General features: G+C 30.2%; 2 protein-coding genes across 3 annotated transcripts; both read left to right on the top strand.

Moving 5' to 3' along the window:
* The first annotated feature begins 7,325 nt into the window (after window positions 1-7,325).
* On the top strand, window positions 7,326-11,432 carry LOC106765767 (zinc finger transcription factor YY1). The gene is made up of 6 exons (XM_014650496.2): window positions 7,326-7,575; window positions 8,141-8,199; window positions 9,039-9,238; window positions 9,456-9,545; window positions 10,260-10,403; window positions 10,716-11,432. Exons 1-6 carry the CDS (start codon window positions 7,490-7,492, stop codon window positions 11,253-11,255), a joined length of 1,119 nt encoding a protein of 372 aa, XP_014505982.1. The 5' UTR covers window positions 7,326-7,489; the 3' UTR covers window positions 11,256-11,432.
* Window positions 11,433-15,733: 4,301 nt separating this feature from the next.
* LOC106766813 (ubiquitin-like domain-containing CTD phosphatase) lies at window positions 15,734-18,287 on the top strand. Of its 2 annotated transcripts, XM_014651576.2 has the most exons (7): window positions 15,734-16,078; window positions 16,150-16,294; window positions 16,386-16,500; window positions 16,972-17,035; window positions 17,120-17,285; window positions 17,696-17,971; window positions 18,063-18,287. In XM_014651576.2, the coding sequence occupies exons 1-6, from the start codon at window positions 15,813-15,815 to the stop codon at window positions 17,939-17,941; spliced, it is 1,002 nt and encodes a 333-aa protein (XP_014507062.1). In that variant the 5' UTR covers window positions 15,734-15,812; the 3' UTR covers window positions 17,942-17,971; window positions 18,063-18,287. The 2 variants fall into 2 exon arrangements, with proteins under 2 accessions (XP_014507062.1, XP_014507061.1); XM_014651575.2 differs by having other exon boundaries at window positions 17,696-18,287.
* Window positions 18,288-19,228: the final 941 nt, after the last annotated feature.

Here is a 19,228-nt window from a genome sequence, read left to right as displayed (position 1 = left end):
TGACCTCCAATGCATCCACTTTTAAAAAAAACGAATAATAATAAAAAATAAAAACCAAATTATGCATTTTGAAAAATATATCTTTTATCATCTACTTTTTATTCATTTATTTAAAACTGGAATATTCGTATACTTTGCTTTTTTTCAATAACTATTTATCATTTATAATATTCAAGCATGACATTTTACTCAAAGAATCCAAATTTAATTTTTACTCAGAGTAAAAAATGATAGTGGAAAAATTATATTTTTATTATATGCTAATTTTTTGTACTGTATAGTTTATTTCGAAATGTTATCTTTTATTGGTTAATTTTGTAAAGTGTTTATCCAGCAAGTGTATATATTTTATATTTCATATATAATAAAGTTTATTTGCGTTTGTTTGTTTCTAACCCTTTCTAGAATCGTTTACGCGTTCATCCCTTACTTTCATGGACAATAAAAAAATTACACGATCGTAATCATTTTGTATAAATATTTAAATTAATTTGTAAAAAATACTTAAAATTTTCACGTCAATGGATTTTTTTAAAAAAAATAATTTAGCTATATATAAATTATTTTGTGTCAACTTTAAAAAAACATATATATTTACAAATATTTATTAGCGACATATAAAGCAAGACATGTATGTGAAGACTTAAATTAGAAATGTATGAATGAGTATAATTGTCTTTTTGTACTTAACAAGGCACTTATCTTTCGTAATCAATTTATATATTTACTGGTTTGTTCAAACAATACTAATAAGTACGTGAAATTAGGTGTTAAGAATGTAGCAAAGTATGTTTGTTCAAGAAAAGCATCTTAAGTTGCTTAAAATGCAAGAAATGGTAAGTAATAATGAGGCGTCAAAATCGTATTTTGCAAAAGCTATAGATATTTAAAAAAAAAATGGCATACAAATTATGTATGTATGTATGTATCGTGAATGTTATGAGTGAACACATGTTTGAGTATAGATTAATTAATACTGTTGTTTATGATAGTGTAATGCATATTAATTTGATAAGTTACTGTAAGAGTTGAGTTTAATTTAAAAATATATTTTAAATGGTTAAAAGATGGAAAATTTATAAATAGATAATAGATATTTATTTTACGTTTTATTTATAATTTTATTTTTATTTATTTTCTTTGTCTGAAGAACAAATTTATTAATTTTGTACTATCATATTGTACTTTTTGTGGTGACATTGACTTAAAACAATGAGGTGTTATTAGTGTAGGGTTTGAAATTTGAATAGTTTATGGTGAATGCTTATAAAAGGGAGTTTAAGTTTATTGGTAAGTTACTTCCAAATAAAATGTTCATGTCTTCTTTCATTTCATTAAGTAAAATTTGACATTCTTGAATTTAAAAAAAAAAAATAGTGTGATGACAACATAAAAAGTACAACATTTTATTTTCATAGAAACCTAAAAAAATATTTTATATAAGGTGTATTTTTTTACTGCAATTTTAATAATTAGAATATATAATCGTATAACTACCAATATCTAAATACATCCTTTCTTAACTTATAATGTTTTTAAGGATGATGTGAATTTTCATACTGGAATTAATACATTTGTAAGATTTGTTTAGATGTTTAAGTTGTCATAACTAATGTTTCTTTTAAGGTGTAATGTTTTGAATAGTTGGATATTATTAATGTATCATAAATTTTATTCAATTTGATCTTCAAATTATATGAATTATATCTTAGTTATTGTGCTATGTAGGACTAAGTTACACTTGGACTCAATAAAAGTTAACTTTGTCAAGTACATGTTAATCTGTTTAGCTAATATGTATTAAGTCTTTATTTGTTTGACTAAGATGACACTACATTAATTATATTATTTTCAATCAGGTACGATAAATTGAGATTAACATATAATTAGACATGTGGCTCGGACTCATCCAAGTAAGGGCCCATGAATAATAATATTTTTTTTTTAAATTTATGAAGTATGTTAATTACATTCATTAATTATTGCATTATTGTTAACCAATACACTATACTGACTTAGGCGTTAGTGTCTTCTGCAAGCACAACCCCTATCTGGTTTGAAGAGGACGAGTACCCCTAAGGTTGAAGACCTAAAGTGTTTTTGGAATCTTTTCAAGGTATACATTCGGTTCTATAAGAACAATTGGCGTCCAACATGGGATCGACTTATATTTTGTGAAAATGAACGTTTATGGTGTCTACGAGAATCAAGATGATTGGAACAAGAGAAGCAAGACCCTCCTGAGTTGACATAGTTGCTATCTTAGAAGCCTAAATAAAACTGCATCAGGAGTTTGCTGAGTTTAAGTAAAGGAGCACTAAAAATATGGATGTTTTATGGTAAGAGAGTGTTGTTTATATATATAAGGTCTCGTCATACAAATGCACGATCAAGGAGAATGAGGGAAAAAGTGGTCATAAAATTGGAGGATCAACTAACGCCTATTTAGCAAGAGAAGGAGCTCGTTGACACCTCTACAATAACGACATCATGGAGACCCATTGACCCTAAACTGCTATGACGACAACACTAACCTTGATAAGCATGTTTATACATTACCCAAGTTAGTCTCCACTCGACTATGATGTTGTCATGTACAAGACTTTCCCGACAACTTTTAAAGGGACTATTCTAAAGCGGTTCACCTGCCTACCTCCATGTTTCATCAATTATTTTGATGCCCTAATGTCATCCTTCACAATGCAATTTATCACTAGCCAACACTATCATCTCACCTCCCTAATGTTCCTTAGCGTTGGGTAGGAGAAGGGATGGTCCTTGCTAACCTTCATCGACAAGTTCAATAAGGTAGCTTTGAAAGTCAAGAATATAAATCTTGGGGTAGTTATACATTACACGATCACGACACTGCGGTCAAGACCCTTCGCAGACGACATGTGGATGTCGCCTACAAGCATGGACGACTAAAGGCAACAGGTCACTGAGTTCGTGTGGCTTGAAGAAAAGAGAGAGAATAGGAACAAAATCTGGGTCAAGACCATGCTGATTGAAAAATGGGTCTGATCAAGATCCATGGCAGAAGAATAGCTCTTGCCAAAGGAAACCCAAGCCTACCTGATTCTCATGTTAGATGCCTTTTAACGCTTTTAAGTCTCATGTTTTGGAGGAAACGTTACAGGCGAATCTCATACCACCACCAAGGAAGTCTCAAAACTTGTTGAATGCCAATATGAGCAAGTATTATATGTATCATTGCAATAAGGACCATACTACATATGAGTGTGTTGCGCTTAGGGACAAGGGTGAAAAATTGATCTAGGTTAGCCACCTTAAATGGTTTGTGAGTGGTTATGATGAGGGGAGTTAATATTTTGGTATCAGAGGTTTGACGATCGAAAAGAAAATTGAAGAGATAGAGAGAAGGAAGAAAATAAAGAGAAATTGGTCAATGTGAGGAAATGTGCTCTGATGTTAAACCCCACCAAAGGGCACAATCAATAGCATATTGATAACGATAATTCTTACCATTATCTGTGGTGCAATTTTCTTACCAAATCAACTCTCTTGAAGCATGAAACATGCTTAATCCTCTATTTTATCTAACTTTGTGAATAGGTTTAGCTAGGTTCCATATAGAAGTTTTCATCACTAATTCCTCAAGTTTTATAGGAAATTTGTATACTTTGGAAGAACATCCAAACTATCAAGAGTGAGAGCCCAAGAAGAGCTACAAGAGTAAGCAGATCTACAGAGAAAGAGAAAAAGATGCAGTGCAGAAAAATCAGGCCCGGACCCCCCAAAAGGGGGTTGAGCGCCCTTTGCTTCGCATATCCAGCCAGAACTTGGTGCTTGGGCACCCAGAAGGGGGTTAGACGCCCTTTCATATTGTTTCACCTCATAATATGGCGCCTAGGCGCTCCTGAAGGGGGCTGGACACCCTTTGATGCTATGTTTTCATTTAATATTGGCGCCCGAGCACCCCAGAAAAGGGGGTTGGGCGTGACATTTTGCTGACTTGGCACCCTAAACTTATAAAAGGCTCACATGCAACGAGGGTGTCATCTTCTTGGCAGCTTAAGCTTGAAAACACCTTTTTGGAGCTGTAGGAGCTGATTTTGGGCAGCGGGAGCTCTCATTTCTTCTTCCTTGGCTCTCCATCTTCTCCATTTTTCTTCCATTGTAAGCTCAAGCTCTCCATGATTATGGAGAATTAAGTGCTTTTTATTGGAGAATGATGTAAGCTATGTAACTCACTTGTAAATGCACTTGTTTTGAATGAATATATGTTTTTTTTTCATTATTTACTAGTGTTTATTTCCTTTGATTAAAGCTTGTTATGACTTGATCAACCATAGCATGATTCTAGGGTTTACTTAATGTTGGGAAATGTTGGGTGAACCTTGAACTGGACTAAACACCTAAGGGAAATTGTGTCTAGGGATAGAGCTTGGACCCTTAGTTGTCTTAAACTTCTTTTCTTAATGCAGTTGAACTTGTTAGGTTGCTAAGGGATTGAGATTTAATAAGTGAATCTAGGCTCTCTCGCCAAGGGATTGAGTTTGAGTAACTTAGTAAGTTGACAAGAGTAATTAAATGAAGAAGAAGTAGTTATGTACATTTGCATAGGAGTGTAATAGTTGAAATCATTCTCCGACATCTTTATTCCATATCATCTCTAATCATTTCATCTCTTAGAGTTTTGACCATAAGAAGTTCAATCTTTTACTTATGCATTATGTTTATTTTTGTTGCACAAATTCATATTACAGGGAACCATTCTTTAGTCTAAGTTAGTTAGATAGTTATACGATTGTAAAGTGTTCACCGAGTCTCTTGGGATACGATATCCGGTCTTACCAGTTTATTACTTAAAATGATTTTGTACGCTTGCCAATGAGTTAACACATATTAGGAAAAGACAAATCCTCGTCTTCAACCACAAATACACTTTTGCAGGTTGTGCAATATGTCAACACAATGACTAAGACATATAGGAAGAAGAGGATATATCTCTTATTACCTTTATAAATATCAATTTTCAAAGATGGATCCAGACCAAGACGATCATATAGTCATAACCGTGAAAATTAAAATCTTCACCGTAAAGAAGATCCTAATAGCAGTTTAGAGATATACTAGACAACTTAAAAGAAAATAAATATTAGAAAGATATTCACGTAATGGAATCAAAGAAGAAAAAAAGTTAAACTTCTAATATATTGAACAAAAGTAACATGGAGATATGATAAAACTTAAAAGTAAAATGCAAACATATAATGAAATGTAATTCCTATTAAATTAAATTAAAGTAGAATAAAATTAAAGATAAACTTTTTAAATATAAATACATACACATGTTGTTATTAACGTATTGAGTTTATAATAACTAATTATTGATGCATATGTATATAGGTTTACTTTTTTGTTTGAAATGATAATATTAGGATTAAAAACTAATATCTGGGTATGAATTTGTGTGTTAAATTATAAAAATGACATGATAATTAACCAGTTACGTGTAAAACAATATTGTTATATGATTAAAATTTACAGTTGAGTTATAAATTATATTGAAACGAAATGTATATGCAGAAATCGTTGTTAAAATAAAACATAAATCTATTGTGAAATATGATCCCCTACAAAACAAAAACAACATGAAAGTTGATGTTAAATTTTGTAAATAAAAACACATGGATATGTAGACATTGCGAAAGACAAATACATGTCAAAATGTATATATTAACATGTGAAATCAAAGAAAAATAAAGTTAAACTTAAATTATAAACAAAAGTGACATCCACGTATAAAATGCATTTTAAAGTAAAATCCAAACATATTGTGAAATGTAATCTTTATCAAAAATAAGTTAAAATAACCTGGAAATAATGGAAATCGATGTTAAATTTTTTAAATAGAAATACATGCAAATAATGCTATCAATGTAGATAGAGTTTACTTATTATTGATGCACACAAAGTTGTTGTTTTTTTTAAAAGGTAATATTAGGACTAAAAAGATAATATTTCATTGACTTTGTTTGTTAAATTATAAAAGTGTCACAATAATTGATAGTTATATGTAGTAAAACAATATGATTATAGGATTAAATTTTAAGTCGATATTTAAACAAAAATATATGTTGATATCAACGTAGATATTAATCTATCCATTGATATGTACAATGAGTTAATTCTTTTTATATAAAATAATAAATATTTAAATTAAAAAAATAATATTTAGATATGAATTTATTTATTTTAGATTATAAAATTGACACAATAATTAATTAGTAATACACGATGAAACAATATTGTTACATGATTAAAATTTATGATTAAAGTTTCGAGTTACATATAATATTAAAATAAGATGTGTGCGCTCGGATTACTGTTAAAGTAAAATGTACATGGTAAAACATGATTTTGCATATAATAACAAAAAGTTGTGTTAAAATTTGTAATTAGAAAAAAAGGATAGATATGTGTATTGAAAGATATTGATATATGGAGTTAAAGATATTATTTCTTTTTAAATGATAAATTTTATACTAAATTATAAAATTAATATAATAATTAATTAGTAATGTATATAAACATTATAGTTAAATATTATACTAAATGACAATAATAATAAGATAATTAATAAAAATAATAAAACTACTACTAATAATATTAATACTAATAATAATAATACAAATACTAATTCGAATATTAAAACTATTAATACTAATGTTAATATTAATTTATGACAAAAAATTTATATTAAAATTTTTCAATACTAAAATAATTAAATATTATTATTTTTAAATTATTATTTTTCTTAAAATCTTATTTTCAAAATCTTTACTACACATTCAAGTATAAGAGAGAGAGCATATTAGAGACTGTGTAATAAATAAATAAATAAAATCATTGATATAGATTTAAAATGGAAAAGAAAACACAAAGCATAAAATATCTTGTCTAAGAAATAAAAAAATAAATCTTAAAAATCAAATTGGAATCAAGATCACATTATAAAAAAAATTATACCGATACAAAAGACTATTTTAAAACAAAACAAAATTAGTAGCACACTTAATTTAACACAATTATAATACACTATTAAAAATATTTATTATTTCTTATATTTTTAATTTATAGTTTAAATATCTTTAATTTTAATATATACTTGTCTATACTTATACTTGATAATTAAAAAAAAATACAAACAAAAACAATGCTGCGTAAAAGTTTTATAAAATTTTAAAATATTTAAGTATCACTTTAAAATATTTTTTTTTTATTTATATTGAATGGTGTAGAAAGCAGAAACCCCTTGTATTTATTTTATTTTATTTTATGAATAAAAACAATGTCTTCTCCCTTTAAGCCTGCGACGACTCCTAGTGAAGAGGAAAAAAAGCAAGAGAGGAACCCATTATTGAGAAAATGCGTCCCTGAAAACACCAAACCCTAAATCGAGAGATAAAGGTTCCAAGAATTTGCGAAACGAAGTGAGTTTTGGCGCGGCGGTGAATCGTAGATGGAGATTCACTACAGTAGCAGCTACTTCGAAAGACGTCCCATTCTCAAGTCCAAGGCTCCCGCAGTTAAATGGGTTAAAGAATGGTATAGATGCATTTGTCGTCTCTCATGATTTCAATTTCCATATTATGTTTTAAGGTTTTCAATTGTATTATTTGTGGTGTGGTAGCTATGAGTGTGTTGGGGAGATATAAGAGAGGGGTTTAACTCAATTCACCAGGCTCAGTTTCTTCCTTGATTACTGTGTTTATTCAATTGAATTTGGGAAAGTGGTTGGTTTCGATGTTTGATTGCGAGTTTGATGGTTTTGGATGGAGTGGAGGAGTTTGGAGGGAAAGAGCAGAGAGGCGATTTTTTTCACGTAAAATTGTTTATTCTCCTTATGTGAAAATATCTTTTGAACGAGTGGGATTGTAATTGGGGGTTATCATGAGACCTTGAGACCGTTCTCATTGTTTTTACAAGTGTTTTATGATTGTCTCGGTTTAGGAATGTGAATTAAAGGAGGGAATGCGTTTAAAGTTAGTTTTTACATGTTGTGTTTAGAGGGAGAGACCAATTATAATATATTTGTCATCGGTTTGTTTCTGCCTTTTCCTACCTCTTAGGTAAAAAAATATACTAATAATCTGATCATTGTGGATGCCAGGGTTCCCCAAGATCTCGTAACAACTGGAGGAAAATGCATGCTCTTAAAATGGGTAACAGGTTGGTCTTTTTTCCCTATTTAACAAGCTTACATCTTTGTTTAATACTGCCTCCATTTCGCTATATTTCTCTACATCTTTGCATTTTTTTAAATGATATTATTGTTTTGTTTAGCTTCTACATACAGTGTTATTATGATACAAAACTTGGTGGGAAATAAGGGGAAGATTTTAGGCATAATTTAAGATGATTTAACCTAATATTTTTTGTTGAGGTGATATAATGAGTTGCTGTAGAGAGATGCAAAAACAAAGCGAAGCTGAATAGATACAACGGGAGTGTTACAAGTTTACCAACTGCCATTGAAATAGATTTTTTTCCTACTTACACTCTAAAGCTGAAATAGATTACATCACATCTTTGATTGGGCACAAGAGTCGTATACACAACAGAATATACTGGGTTTTAGTTATAAATAAAGACATTGTGCTACACAATGAACTGTTAAATACTCTTTTGAGAGCTATTCTTGCCAGGTATCATGCATCGAGTCAATTAGGGCTTCTTCAAATCCAGGATAGGATAGAAGACTCTCGATAAAAAGCAAATTTGTTACGAAGGATTTTTTGAAGAGAAAATTTATATAACCAGATCTGCAAGTTGGTGTCAAACGTGTACATTTCCCTATTGGTTAATTGCTTACAATTTTGAACATTGAACTCAATGGTTCTTATTCTTAATGGCTTTACCTTTTTTCTTCGTTAAAAAGTTTTAATATAATTTTTAATCCTTGATACTGACTCAGAAAACAATGCAGTTATAAAACATGCAATAATATCTTATGATGTTATTTTATCATTTTTTGTACCTTAAATTTCTCTCTGTTTTACTTTTCTAAGAGGATACCTTGAAGACCTTGAAAGAAAAGACAACAGAACCAACAATGCCTGAGCCAGAACCAGAGCCAACTACTGAAGTACTTTTTCTTTGTAGCTATGATGGATGTGGAAAGACATTCATAGATGCTGGTGCATTGAGGAAGCATTCTCACATCCATGGAGAGAGGCAATATGTCTGTCACTACGAGGGGTGTGGAAAGGTAGTGATTGTGTTACAGTTTAAATCGATGCACATGTATTGCCATGATTTGAAATAATTTATATTACTGCATACTGTAGACACAGATCCAATTTTACTTTGTTTTACCATTCTCTTGTCCGATGGTTGGCCGAAAAAGCTTTAGTGCGAAGCATTGCGTTGAATGCTCTGGAGCTGAAAAAACTCTAATTAGCAGTACTATTTTGTTTACATTGCAGAAATTTCTGGATAGCTCAAAATTGAAAAGACATTTTCTCATTCATACAGGGGAGAGGGATTTTGTGTGTCCTCATGAAGGTTGTGGTAAGGTGATGAATCGGTCCAATTAATGGTTTTTTGTTGTTTTCTATGATGGCTTCCTTTTCCTAGTTTGTATTGCATATTCTGTGTATTATTCCATATGTTTTTACACATTTGGATTTGTGGCATATTGCCAATTAGTCTAATGGGATGCATAGGAAATTTGAAATTACCAGATATATTCAAGCAGAAAAGCTTGAGTGATTGGTGATGAGACATATGTCTACTTAGTCATTAAATTAATGATAAAGAGGGTAACCAAGGGAGAATTCAGAAACTTATCAATTTGAATCACCATAGACTAAATATTTGTTTATAGTTGACTTTATTGCAACTAAATTATTGTTATCATTTTCATCATACTAAATATTATCTTTCCACGATTTTTAATCTTTCACCTTAACAAGATGGATCTGTCCTGATCTCTGTCTGTTTATCTCTCTCGACAGACACACACATGTATTAAGTATGTACGTGTATGAAAATCTAGACATTATTTCAAAGTTCTCTTGAGTATAATTGCCAGTGGACCCTTTTTAAAGCTAAACTAATTTCTTCCGAGTGGATTAGATTACTCTGTATGATATCATCTTCAATTATTTTCCACTATTTCATAATCTCTAGTACTGTTTATCTTTTGTTTTGGAGTTTTGGATAATGTATTACGATTGTATGCTTTTTATCACAACATCTTAGTTACCGAATTCGTCTATCTGCTGCAGGCCTTTTCCTTGGATTTCAACTTAAGGTCTCATATGAAAACACATTCCCAAGAGAACTATCATATCTGCCCGTACCCAGATTGTGGAAAGAGATATGCTCACGAATACAAACTAAAGAATCACATTGCATCTCATCATGAAAAGGTTGGTAGATTGCTATTGTTTGACCATAGTTTATTAATATTACATGCTTCATGTTATCATGTAAAATCTCTCGTTTTAGTTCATATACGTATGGTTTTGGTGTAATTGTTTCGTTTGGTATGTTAATATATCGAATCTCAATACAAGTATGCATTATTTTTCGTAAGTATATCGAGGATATCTGTGTAAAGGTAAAGATGCCTCTAATCCGAAACTGATGGATTGCTATAGTATATGCGATTCACCAAATTTTGAAACTATTAACATTTCTTGAACAGTCTTCTAATTTGCAATTTCAACCTTATCTTACAGAATGCATCAGTGGATGTGACAAAGTACACTACTCCACCTTCAGAGAAGCAAACAAAAACTGCTAAATCGTCTGGAGGGGCATATGGTTCTGCATCATCCGACCGTCCCTATGCATGTCCATATGATGGGTGTGAAAAGGCATATATCCATGAATACAAGCTTAGACTGCATTTGAAGAGGGAACACCCGGGGCTTATGCCTGATGAAAATGCTGAGCATGCTCAGGCTAATAATGTTGACAATGAAATGGATGAAGCAAGTGACCAAGATGCCTATATCACGAAACGGTCAAATGGTAAAATTCAGAAACAGAGTAGGCCTAAACCAAGTCTTAAGTTGCCTCCTTCCAAAATTGCAAAACGCAAAGTGTCCACTCCCACTATAACTGTAAATAAAAATTCTTGGCCCGTGAAAGATGAACCTTTTGATGAAGAAGATAGTGAGGAAACAGAAGAAGATCGTGACAATGTTGAAGATGGTTGGAGATATACTGGAGGAAACAATGAAGATGACGATGAAGAAACAGAATATGAAGACTGAAAATTAGTTAAGGCAGCCTCTATGAAACTTGCTTCCTTAGAGAAATATATTTTCTTTTTCTTCTACAAAAAAAAAAAAAAAATCAGTTGTCTCGTTTTTATTTGGCTAAGGAAATGGTGTCTTGTGAAACTGAGTTGGCTGTTTACATGCATTAGGAAGGACTCCTAACTATCTCTACCCGTCGCACGGTTTTTTTTTTTAAAATATTTTTTATATCATAAGATTATATTTTAATTAATTTATAAAATTGTATATCAATTTTTTAAAATTATTTTGTAAAATAATTGGAATTTGTTTGTTATGAGAACCGATTAAAGAGATAAAAGGACAAATTAATAATTTTTTAATCTTTAAATGAAATTGGTAATTATAATTAGTTTTTGGTAGCAGAGAAATATTGATCACATTAAAAAATATTAACATTTAAATAGTGAATATTTTTATTTATAATATGTTATTTATAGCATCTTGTATTAATTGTAATTTGATTAAAATTACAATGTTATCTAATATTTGTATTTAAATGTGAATATTTTTGTCATATTATATTTATTATTTCGTTGAATAAAATCTCTATAATTTATAGTTATAATTATGTTTAATCTTTTTACTAAATTAATTTTGTATTGATTATAACATTATTCTCTTTTTATTAAAATTTATGTTAGTATGTGGTTGAGACCTTTGAGCATTAGTATTTTTATAACTAAAGGTGTGATAATATAATTTGTTAATAACCAATATATTTTAGGAGTATAGTTAAAAGATGTTAAGTATACTAAAAAAGTTCGGCATATTTACAAATTTTAAGTATTTTTTTTATCACATTATAATCTTAATACTAAATGTATATAATTAATATTATGAAAAAAATATTATTTAAAAACGTAACATCCTAAGAGTATTTTTCAGAGCATAACATTATATATTTGATAAAAGACAACAAAAATAAATATATAAGATTTATTTATAGTATTGCATAAGGAAATTCAAACTTTTAAAACAAAATTAATCTTTTATTAGGAGGAAGTTATATTTTTAATTATCAAGTACCCGTTATTCAAAGTTTCTCTATTGTTTATTTGTTCTACTTGTATTATCTTTTCAAATGGATAAAATAATTGTTTTAACCAAACACACATGGTAAATTAGAGTAAATTTAAATCATCCTTATAAAAATAAAATTCATATTACTTAGATAAAAATAAATTACTAATAATTATTCACTCTTTCATAGTACATATATCATATTCAACATCAAATATCTAAAGCGTATTGCACAAACAAATTCCTCATGACTAATTTATACACAACTAGACATCTAATTCTACTTCAAGAAGACAAGTGTATTAAGTAGAATATGAGATCTCACACTTGTCCTCACTTATTCTTGCTTCTCAAGAGGTATAATTATATATGATATTCGGTCGCATCTCCTCCATAGAGTATGACAAAGTAGATTCTATCTTTCTGAGTCCGATCTCTTCCTGAAACTCCACATAAGAACATTTTTTGGCTCTTACAACTAAGAATATTCATCTATATGAGCACAACATTAACATATTCAAAACAACCTCATTATGATCTTTGTCGTCAACACACTTTGCACACCACCACATAATAGTATTCCCACCCTAGTAATCACTATGTTCACATTTCTCAAAATTCGTATCGAAACACATCATACAACCTATAAGTTAAAGACAAGATTTACACATTAATAAGATGCTTACTAAGCGAATGAATGTCTATCCCAATGAATGAATGTCTCGCTTAAAGAGTTTCTAGTAAAATGATACTCAACAAGCAAAATTATACCACTAATATTCTTTATTTTCATATAAAAATCCCCTGCTCAACGAGGTGTAAACTTGCCCAACGAGAGAGTTCTAGAACTAGATTCTTTTAAATCCACCCAACGAAAATCCTCTCGTTTAACGAGTCAAGCATGCACCTGACTCTCAAGTTTTGGTATTTTCTTTTTCGCTCAACCACTCTTTTACTCGCTCAAAAAACACCTCCTAGCACTGCTTTTGTCAAGCTCGCCTAGTGAGTGGTAGTTTGCCCAACAAGTAAAAGTGTTTGAGCTCTCTAGAAGGCAAATTGTGAAGCAAGCCACATGCTTTGCTTATGATAAATCTATCTAGACATTTAACTTATTGATGAGATAAAAACTCGGCAACTAAAATTATACCAATGACTAAGAAAAATTTAACTAGGTCACACAACCAATCAAAATCATCACGAGTACAAAACTCTCAAAATGCATACTAAGAATCGATACAACTTAAATCAAAATTCACAAAAATAAACATCATGCTTCACCATTTTCAATTCAATCTCATCATATAGTAATAATATTTAAATTTAAACTAGTTTCTCTTACTTAGTATAATAAAACCCTTGATTCAGCTTCTTATAAAGCTATGGATTTTACTAGATGCTCTAAGTACCTATACAAATATCATATCACAAATCTAAACATATAATAACAATTTGAACTAAACATGAATTCACTTTGAGATATTTTGAGTTACATGCATGGTTCTAGAACTAGATGTGTCTCAAAATGTTAAACTAACTTGAAAATAAAGTAAAAAAGTGAACTTACTTGGTTTTAGACTCTGATCAGTCATAAGTATAGATCTCTCTCCTTCGTGAATTCAATGATGATATCTGATAGTTGAGCAAATGAGAAAGAGACTCGAGAAGTAAAAAAGAAGACGTAAAAAACTTTTAAAAGAATTATTAAAAGAGATAATAACTTTTGTAAAATAAACTCGATTAACATAAAATCTTCTTATACTTGAATATTTTAATAAAATAATTGAATGTCATCTTTAAAACAACTATTACTCTTAACCATTTTTTTATCCTTAAAAATAATATAAGATGATTTAATTAAAAATTCCCTGAATTAATTGAATGAAGTATGTACTGTGTTTGCAATTTTTTAATTTAATTTTAAATATGTTTTCAAGTTATTATAATAAAAGCTGTGTTATCAAGTACTAACAATTATTTTCTCTATATTTTTAAACAATCATTATCATCCTTATTATTATTTTTTAATTTTTGAATTGAAGTAAGGTTTAAATCTTGATAAATGTCATTGATAAAATAACATCACAAGACATTGTTGCATGTTTTATAACTACATTGTTTAAGTTGGTATCAAGTATTAAAAATTATAAAAAACTTTTATGGAAAAAAATAAAGCAACTCAAAATAAGAACAAGGATTAACAATGCAAATACATCTTATATTTTGCCCATAAAAAGTTGATATGTTTGTTCCGCATAAAAATGCAGGTTAATTTCTCTAGTCCATCTTTCGTTATTTGTTTAAGAAATTATTTGTTTTGTAATTCTTTTCTTTTGTAAAATACTATGTGCAATATTTTAGTATTTTTATTTTTATTTAATTAAATTAGTAAAAATAATAAATTCTATAAGCATATTTGATGACTGAATTATTTTTCAAATCGTCACAACCAAGTTACAAAACGAGAATTAGAAAAAAAAAATGTAAAAAAAATATAAGCTTTGTTTATTTTCCATATCTTCAAAAATAAATATGTGATTTACTTTTCCCTCTCTTTGTTTATGTGATTATGTTGAAGACAATTTTCTTACCCAACATTGTGTAAATATAAAATCAAACTAATATTTGTAATAAAGTATTATGACAATGTGGGAAAATTATTATTATTTAAAAAAAATAAAAAAGAGAGAATATAAATCATAAATAATATGTGATCTCAACTTTTTTTTTATGAAAATTACTTTGACAAATTTCTAAAATGTTGATGGGAGATAAATCTAAATCATAGTTATAAAAATACAGATTTTTTAAAAAGTTATTAATTATATATATAATAATTATTATTATTATTATCACAATTACTGTCATTATTTGACCTTTAAAATTTGAAGACAAATTTAATTTATAAATTCTAAAATAGTAATGTTTAGCACTTTTATGATTATTTATTGATTGTGATGATGCAAAATCCAAAGAATTGAATGTTACTATTGATGGTCCACATCTCAAACAATTAAGGAACAAAACTTTAATGAACAAAAAAGATTAAAATTTAGAAGGTGAAATTAATTTTACATTTTAAATTTTAAATTATTATGACAATTTGACATATATAAATTCCATAAATTGTAAATTCGGATATAGAACTTTATAAAATGGAAAAAGAAAGAAAATAAGAAATATATAGCACAGAATTTTAAAGTTTAAATTAATTTAATATTTACATAAAGATTATAATGAATGTAAATTATAAAGTATAAATATGCGTAGCATATAACCAATGTATACATACACAATCAAACAAGTATATGAAAAGAAAATAAACAATTATTGGAATCTTCATTTTTTTAATTAAAAATCTAATGCAAAAGGAGAAAAAAAAATAAAGATTGTTAAAATAAAAATGAAAATGGTGGAAAATAGATAGCTATATTGAAAGCAAAGCAAGAATGTTTGCTTTGGTGATGTAGCGTTGTGGGAAACGAAGAGAACAAGAACAGTGACGGAGGATTCATGGCTACGGGTTCGGGTTTGGTCTCGGATTCGGGTTCGCCGGAGGAACTGACGCTGATAGTGAAATGGAGCGGCAAGGAGTACACGGTTCGTGTCTGCGGCGACGACACGGTGGGTGAACTGAAACGGAGAATCTGCGAACTGACGAACGTGTTACCCCCTCGCCAGAAGCTGCTGTACCCGAAACTCGGTTCCAAACTCAACGATGATTCGCTCTTTCTCTCTCAACTCCCTCTCAATTCCTCGCTCAAGATGACCATGATCGGGTACGACGCCGTTTTCCACTTTTAGGGTTACTCTAATCGACACCACTCATTAACAACCAAATCTATTGCAGTACTACGGAGGAGGACTTGCTTCTGGATCCAGTGGATTCCCCTGAGATTCTCGACGATTTGGAACTGCCTAAGGAGGAAGCTGTTGAAATCAAAGACATGGAAGTCAACAAGCGAAAATTGAGCAGACGAATTAATCAACTCAAGGTCTTTGTTTCTTCGCCTTCGCCTAATTCAAGTTTTGTTGTGATGTTATATATATACGTACCTGAATACGTATATTCGTACCAACCTGCAGATTGAGCTTCGAAATCCGTGTCGCAAAGGAAAGAAACTGCTTGTTCTGGATATTGATTACACTCTCTTCGATCACCGCTCCACTGCTGAGAACCCCCTTCAGCTCATGAGACCTTGTAAGTTTTGCTCCTTTTTTTTTTTTTCTAATTATTATTTTCACTCAATTAGTGTATTGAATTACCTTAAGGGTGCAAAGCTGCCGTTTTTAATCACTCGGGTTATCGAACCTTGGCAGCTTGAGTCCATGAATTTTGGAGACTTCAATAATTGTTGGTTTGGTAATTATAGTGATTAAAATAATGCTTTTTGTAATTTCAGTGAATAGTTTGATGAATTAATCTATTATGATTGTTGAATTTAATTCAAATGTGCTTTGTAGTATATATGTTTTCTTACACTCTCAATTCAATCACCGGTTGCTATGTATGGTGAATTTGTTTGGCTTTTTGTATAAACTATCAAAGTCTTCTGGAGGATATTTCTGAGTAGTTGATATTATAAACTTGTTTACACTGATAGTGCAAACCCTTTGTTGCTTTCTTCCTCTCCTCTGTTTCTAACTTGTCCTTTGTTTATGCTTTTTGCAGACCTTCACGAGTTTCTTACATCTGTATATGCAGAGTATGACATTATGATATGGTCTGCAACCAGGTAATGTCCTTTTGCCTTTATCTTGTTAAATTTTTATTCTTCTTGAACTGTTATGTGAATGAATGTTACATTAACTTTCTGCAGCATGAAGTGGATTAACCTCAAGATGGGACAACTTGGGGTTCTGGATAATCCGAACTACAAAATCACCGCACTTCTTGACCACATGGGAATGATCACTGTTCAGTCTTCTTCTCGTGGGGTCTTTGAGTGCAAGCCTCTTGGTTTGATCTGGGCACAGTTCCCTGAGGTATATATATGCATATGCGATAAACAAAACCACAATGTATCTTCTTGATGATGGGAATTTAATAGAATTATGTTAGCATATTTGTTCAATATTACATTCCTATCTACAGCCCAATGAACGCATACTAGTTATGTGGGGAGAAAAAGGACACCCAAAAAAGTTTTGTTGCAACTCAAACTTCCTTAAAAAAACGTTTCATACATGTGAGTATTATCATAAGTGAGATAAACCTAAGATGTGGCTTGTTGATCTGAGTTTGATAAAACGGAAAAATGAAACTATTTGATATATCAAATTGTTGTAATCTATATATGGTTTCAATTTATAGCTGTATTGTTTGAATTTTTTTGCATCAGTCAGCTATACCCATGATCTAGTTGTCTTCATGACGCTTTCTTATTCAATTTCAGTTCTACAGTGCTTCAAATACCATCATGTTTGATGATCTTAAAAGAAATTTTGTGATGAACCCACAGAATGGTTTGACGATCAAACCATTCAGGAAGGCTCATGCAAACCGAGACAGTGATCAGGAGCTTGTGAAACTTACTCAATACTTACTAGCCATTGCAGAGTTTGATGACTTGAGCAACCTTGATCACCATAATTGGGAGTTATTCACCGAGGACAATGCTAAAAGGCGTAGGCACAGATAAATAATAACTAGATGGAGTAATGATAATCTGGTAAGCAATATGCAGCTTCTAGACTTTATGAAATTCTGCAGTTTATAAAATACACTGTGGATTTCATCTTTTAATATCAAGTATGTGTTAGGATCGGGTGAATGACAAAAATGAAAGAAGGTTTTGTTGTCGCAGCTGTACGGAGTTATCTTAGATGTCTAATATTTTGCTGATGCAACTTCTATCTACCAATTCCTAATGAAAATTTGTTTTGATACGTGAAAAATAGTTCTATCCTATCATATTTTGTTGGGAAAGGGGTAGACATAAATTGCAAAATGAGAATGATTCGTTGAAAAATATGGCTGTGCTGTAACTATTCTGTGTATTTTTTATTCTAATTCTCACCTATTTATTACTTGCAAGTTCAATCACCTTAGTGTTTCTCGGTCATTACTAGTCTTTTGATTGTAATCCTCTCTGAAGTTGGGTAATTTTTATCTCATTAACTCTATTTGGATTATGTGGGAAACAGGGGAAAGAGATGAGAAATAAAAATAAAAATGGAGTGAGATAAGGCAGATATAATTTGGTTTTATCTAGAGTGACTTAAGAACTGCACAATACAGTGAAGAAAAGTAGGGTTTTAAATGAAACATTTAATTGAGTACGACAATAGTACGGAGACAAATGGATAAAAGTGAAATAATAAATTTCAAGTTATTGATGTAGATGCTATTATTATGTAAAATATGAGAAGAAAAACTAACTTCATTGTTAAAAAACTAAATGTATTAATCAAATAAATTATAGGGTAGTTGAAATGTAGAGCTGTCAAAACGGGTAACCCGGCTCGGTCTGGCCCGGCCCATCATGGGTTAGTCACTTAATGAGTCAACCCAACCCGGTTCATTTATTAGCGAGCCAGAAAACTTGAACCCAACCCGACCCACTACGGGTTGATGGGTAAACGGGTTGGCTCACTAGCTCATTTAATTACATTTTGGGTGTTGCTCCCTCCACTTCCCCGTACCTTCCCATTATTTTAATTTATTTCAAAAATATTCTACACATCCCACTATTTTCTTTTATTCCAAAAATACCCTACACCTCTCCTATCCTTAACAATCTTTCTCTTTCTCTACATTAATGGAGCATTTACATGACTCATTAATGGAGCATTTACATGACTCAAATTTGAACTTGTGATATATATTTTCTTAAATAAGTTTGATTGAATCTTATTTTTGTTGTTGAATATATTTTTTTCTTTTCAAATTACTTAATAAACGGTAAAATTTTGTTCTAAATTTCTAG

Source organism: Vigna radiata, chromosome 7, assembly GCF_000741045.1.
Source record: "Vigna radiata var. radiata cultivar VC1973A chromosome 7, Vradiata_ver6, whole genome shotgun sequence".
Classification (NCBI taxonomy): domain Eukaryota; kingdom Viridiplantae; phylum Streptophyta; class Magnoliopsida; order Fabales; family Fabaceae; genus Vigna; species Vigna radiata.
This window is presented reverse-complemented; position numbering and strand designations above follow the sequence as displayed.

Excerpts from the sequence above, each read along its gene's own strand:
- LOC106765767 (XM_014650496.2), top strand. The coding sequence starts at position 7,490 with ATGGAGATTCACTACAGTAGCAGCTACTTCGAAAGACGTCCCATTCTC. Across the intron at positions 7,576-8,140 it reads GTTAAATGGGTTAAAGAATG|GGTTCCCCAAGATCTCGTAA; the intron begins GTATAGATGCAT and ends TGTGGATGCCAG. Across the intron at positions 9,239-9,455 it reads ACTACGAGGGGTGTGGAAAG|AAATTTCTGGATAGCTCAAA; the intron begins GTAGTGATTGTG and ends TTTACATTGCAG.
- LOC106766813 (XM_014651576.2), top strand. The coding sequence starts at position 15,813 with ATGGCTACGGGTTCGGGTTTGGTCTCGGATTCGGGTTCGCCGGAGGAA. Across the intron at positions 16,079-16,149 it reads CTCAAGATGACCATGATCGG|TACTACGGAGGAGGACTTGC; the intron begins GTACGACGCCGT and ends AATCTATTGCAG. Across the intron at positions 17,286-17,695 it reads TCTGGGCACAGTTCCCTGAG|TTCTACAGTGCTTCAAATAC; the intron begins GTATATATATGC and ends ATTCAATTTCAG.